Here is a 4,783-nt window from a genome sequence, read left to right as displayed (position 1 = left end):
GTAGCTATGATTGGTTATTTTCTGCATTCAAGTTACATTATCTTGGGTAATTTACAGAGGTTTCCTTCTTAAATTTGCAAGCTGTACTTTTTGCAAATTGAAACCTATCCACAGGATCAAATTGCTTAGTACTCAGGGTATATTGAAACCATGTCATAAAGCAAGTATCTTTCCTCTCTTTAACATGAAGTGTCTGAAAACACTGAGAGTGTTTTACTTTAATATATTCAGAAGAATAAATGCTATAAACTTCTTTAAGACATCATTTGAAAATGTAATTATTTACATTTATTTGATCCTTAGTTTTGTGAATTTGGAAGAATGAATTTTTAATTTTAATTTTTTGTGTCACTTAAAAAAATTAAAGCTCATGAAACTAAAGAGTTTTAAAGAATTACACATAACATTTTGGTAACTGTGTATATAGCATTTCTACTTCTGAAGTTATGAAAGCTAACAGAATCTAAAGATTTTAGCTTATTAGAAATTTTTAAAAAGTCAGTTTAAGAAGTTGTTTAGAATACTGCCCCTCCAAATTTTCCCTCGAAGATTTTAATTTAAAGAGCAAAACAATTACTATTCCTGATGAATATTCACAAGGTAATAAATTAAAGCAAGATGTTTCTTTGTGCTTCAACTCATTTTCTACATTTTTCTAAAGCTTAGATATATTTCAATGCAAAAATAAATTATGAAATGATACAATTATAAATATCATCAAAAATAAATTAACTTAGTGGCTTTCCTTCTATCAATGACATTGATGAAGGCAAAAGATCACAGCAAAACCAGTAAGGTCCACATGCATAAGATGACATAGTGGTATTTATTAGCAGAAACAAATATGACTTGAGATATTTTATCCCTTTCTATCAATACACAAAATCAATGTGTCTATTTTATAAATCATAACCATTCTTTCTGACAGTGGATTTAAACAGTATCTCTTCTTGGTGAGAAAATACAATTAATATGTAGGTGATAGTCACAAAAGAGCTGTGGTAGAGCAGAAATTACTTCTCTTGCTTATATTCTGGTTTGCCTATATTACTTGAACTTCAAATGTCCTCAGTCACATATTTGTCTTATATCATTTAAAAAATATAAACTTAAACCAGCCCAAACCCCAATAGAGCTCAGAAATCCTAAATGTAGGAATCTGACATGTACCCTGTATGATAACACACCTAAACGTCTTCAGTGAGCCCAACGTGGAATGCACACTTTTAGTTTACGGTAGTGTGGTAAAGGCGATGCTCCCGCACAGGGAGCCCCTGCGTACTGTCACAGGGTGTGTGCCCCGTGACCTGTGAGGGGAGTCACTCTGAATGAGCTGAGGCTTCCAGATTATTCATATTAAAAAAAAAACTTCCATAAGACACTTATATCAGATATCTCATAAAATTTATCTTAAAGAAATATTGAGTAGCCCGGCGCCGCGGCTCACTAGGCTAATCCTCTGCCTGCGGCGCTGGCACCCTGGGTTCTGGTCGGGGTGCCGGATCCTGTCCCGGTTGCTCCCCTTCCAGCCCAGCTCTCTGCTGTGGCCAGGAGTGCAGTGGAGGATGGCCCAAGTGCTTGGGCCCTGCACCTGCATGAGAACCAGGAGAAGCACCTGGCTCCTGGCTTCAGACCAGCGCAGCGCTGGCCGTAACGTGCTGGCCGTAGCGGCCACTTGGGGGGTGGACCAACAGAAGGAAGACCTTTCTTCTGTCTCTCTCTCTCTCTCACTGTCTAACTCTGCCTGTCAAAAAACAAACAAACAAACAAACAAAAACCAAAAAAAAACAAAACCAGAAATATCGAGGAGTCAAAATAATAATTACTTTTTTCATTTACAGTAATCATTTAACAGCTACAGTTTGAGTTATGCATACCACAGATATTTCCAGTAACTGTTATGAGTTATTTTGGCTTGGCAAATTTATACTGCTTCTCTTCCTTGAATATGTATTTTATATTTATGTTGTCTTTTCAATATCTCTTCAAAGAATAATTCTTATCCACATAAATAACTGGGCTTTCCAAAGGGTCAAACATGATCCTGGTTTGCAAAAAGGATCAAAGAATTTTAACTATAAGAATTTCAAATATAAAATTTGTTTTGCTAAGTTTTAGTTATTCATGTTTCAGAACTTGTTTCTTATCAAGAACATAGCAGGTATGATATATCCATAATAAAGCCTATGCCACTTTTTATGTATATATTCTTTGCTGAATTAAACTGATTTTTTTTACCTTACAATTGCTTTGTTTCTGGAATTTGAGGGGGACAGTATTTTATTATTTTTGCATAATAGGTAATAAACTCTAGGAAAATTGGTTAAGTAACTTGGCCATGGCCTCACTATCAACAGCAAGAGAAAATCTGTACATTAATTACCTTAATGCCGATGATAGAATCCAGTACCTAAACTCCCTGAGTGCCTTTTTCTCTTTTTTCTGTTTTCCTGCCTAATCCAAGGTTCAGCTCACATCTTACCTACCTAACGTTTCATTTTAAGCACTAATTTGGCTCTTTTCATTCATGAAAAACCATATTATTTCATATGTTTATTTCATATCTGGAGAAAGGGAGCACGCTTTATACATCCATGCTTAAGTACTTAATTGCACAATGTTTTCCATTAAAAAGGCACTCAATAAATATTTGAACTGCCCAAAGTGTTTCAAACGTTTTTCTGAGATGTAAGTATCTTAAAAATCAAAGAGCACTGTGATTCATTTTTTGTATTTTATTGCTTCAAATGCTTCAAACTATGGGAAATCTTTGGTAAAAATAAAAACAATAAAATTTTCACAATAACTTTACACAAAGCATTGCACAACAATGTTCTTCAGTACACATGAAATAATACAGGAATGTTCAGAATCCTCAGTGAGGAAGTTACCTGTACAATATTAATAGTTCTTCATTTTAAAACAAAACTGTTCTCATAAATATTTAAAATATTTCCTAGGTTCTTATCACATATTAACATTTGTATTTCAATCAGTATATTGAACTTTGTTATTATTTAAATTTAAAAAATCAATAAACAGAAGGATTGTTCTTCATGTTACCTATTACAGCATTATTTCCCCCTCCTCCTAATTCTGCTTATTTCTCATAAAACTAGAAGGAGGTAACTAAAATAAAAGCCGTATGCTTCTCAGTCAAGCCCTCTGCGGAAAAGAGGAAAATGTTTCATGTCTATTATGACACAGACATTTCTCTGGGGGTTTATTTGTGCAGTCTTAAACTTGGCCAGCTTTGAGATGGTCTGCATGATGAGTCCTCAGCTCAGGACACAGTTCAATCAGCAGCAACTCCATCAGCACCTGAACCAAGAAAAAAACATAGGAAAATCTGTTCTTTTTTCCTTCAAAGCCTTATTCAAAATACATACCTACATTTATGACAATAGTCTACTTGTACTAAGATTATTTTTAGTAAACACATGATTCTCAAGCAAAAGGAATTAATGCTGTATAAACTCCATTTACCAACAGACTGACTTATTTCATGGGAACATACCGTAGAATTATTTAATAATATTTAATTAATATTAATATTTAATACTGATAATTCGTATAATATTTAATATTGATAATATTATTAATATTTAATACTGATAATTATAATCAGATGTTTGGGAAACAGTCTGCTTGGCTGCAATAAGAAAACCAAGCAGTCATGCAGGGATGTGGCATCAAAACTCAACAGACAACTAGTACGGGAGAATGAGAAAGTACATCCATCATCCACTGGGGTGCTTTTATTCTTCTCAACCAAATGAACAAATAATATCGATGCCGAGAAAATGAGACAGAGTTATTAAACAGGCGTGATTAAGAATACAAAGAGTAAAGTCTACCCCAATATGTGGACAGAAACAAAATCCAAGAACTCATTCATCCTCTGGGAGCTTTGCATTTACTCACATACAACAGATGCTTATTAGCTCTTGTTTCTTGCAGTGCGTTGAATATTTTTATTATGCCATGGCGGGCATTTTGCTGTCCAACAAGGTTCTGAAGCATATCTGGAAAATTGAGTTTATATTGTATGCTGTGATTGCGACAGTGAGCAATGCACAGATACCCAGTGAAGGAGATATTACATGGCACATACACAACACCAAAGCATAAGGAACACAAAAGGTCAATTCTCTCAAAACTTTAGAGTGAAACTTCAGAATTTTCAACATAAAGCATTTATGCAAATTACAATGCTTAATATATCCCTAAAAATAAGCATCTTAAAACAGTTTAGCAAGATTGCTATCACAAAATTTATTATCTGTGCTGAAGTTCTCTTAGGATTCTTAATATAACTTGTTAACAAGTAGCAATGCATGGCTTAAAAGAAAAAAATTTTATATTTTTCATTGTAAATATTTCCTGAGAAATAGAAATGAAAAACATCTTAATAGGGTTAGCAACACCCCCTTTTTGTATCCACACTGTCAGGAGAAGGACCCAGCCTCACCTGGAATGTTTTCAAGTAGCTTTTGCTGTGCTCTCTGTTTTGTCTGCTGACTTTGTTGTTCACTTCTGATTGTGGTCGGTGGTGCCAACTTCCCATTTGGCCAAAAAGCATCACGGAAAACACTGATGTAGTAAACCAACATTTGCTCACTGAAAATCCAGTTCACTGTATCCCGGATTTGTCTTTTAAGAGAAAAATATTTTTTAAATGAAGATTTTTAGAATGTTACACTTTATTCTCAAAAGGCATTATCCATGGGTAGGTGAAGATACAGCTGGATCTAAATGTCTGAGGAAAAATCTACAAAGTACA

The 4,783-nt window shown here is 34.2% G+C and overlaps 1 protein-coding gene across 3 annotated transcripts in view; it reads right to left on the bottom strand.

The window, feature by feature from the left end:
* Positions 1-2,720: 2,720 nt before the first annotated feature.
* Positions 2,721-4,783, bottom strand: part of SNX25 (sorting nexin 25) — a 152,294-nt gene continuing 150,231 nt past the window's right edge. For all 3 annotated transcript variants that reach the window (XR_011386313.1, XM_051833125.2, XM_051833140.2), the window contains 3 exons: positions 4,472-4,653; positions 3,925-4,025; positions 2,721-3,321 (listed from right to left, as the gene is read on the bottom strand). Coding sequence is in view for 2 of the 3 variants with exons in the window: in XM_051833125.2 (XP_051689085.1) it covers positions 3,238-3,321; positions 3,925-4,025; positions 4,472-4,653 (367 nt within the window). In the remaining variant the exon portion in view is untranslated. The remainder of the gene's footprint in view (positions 3,322-3,924; positions 4,026-4,471; positions 4,654-4,783) is intronic.

Source organism: Oryctolagus cuniculus, chromosome 2 (assembly GCF_964237555.1).
Source record: "Oryctolagus cuniculus chromosome 2, mOryCun1.1, whole genome shotgun sequence".
Classification (NCBI taxonomy): Eukaryota; Metazoa; Chordata; class Mammalia; order Lagomorpha; family Leporidae; genus Oryctolagus; species Oryctolagus cuniculus.
This window is presented reverse-complemented; position numbering and strand designations above follow the sequence as displayed.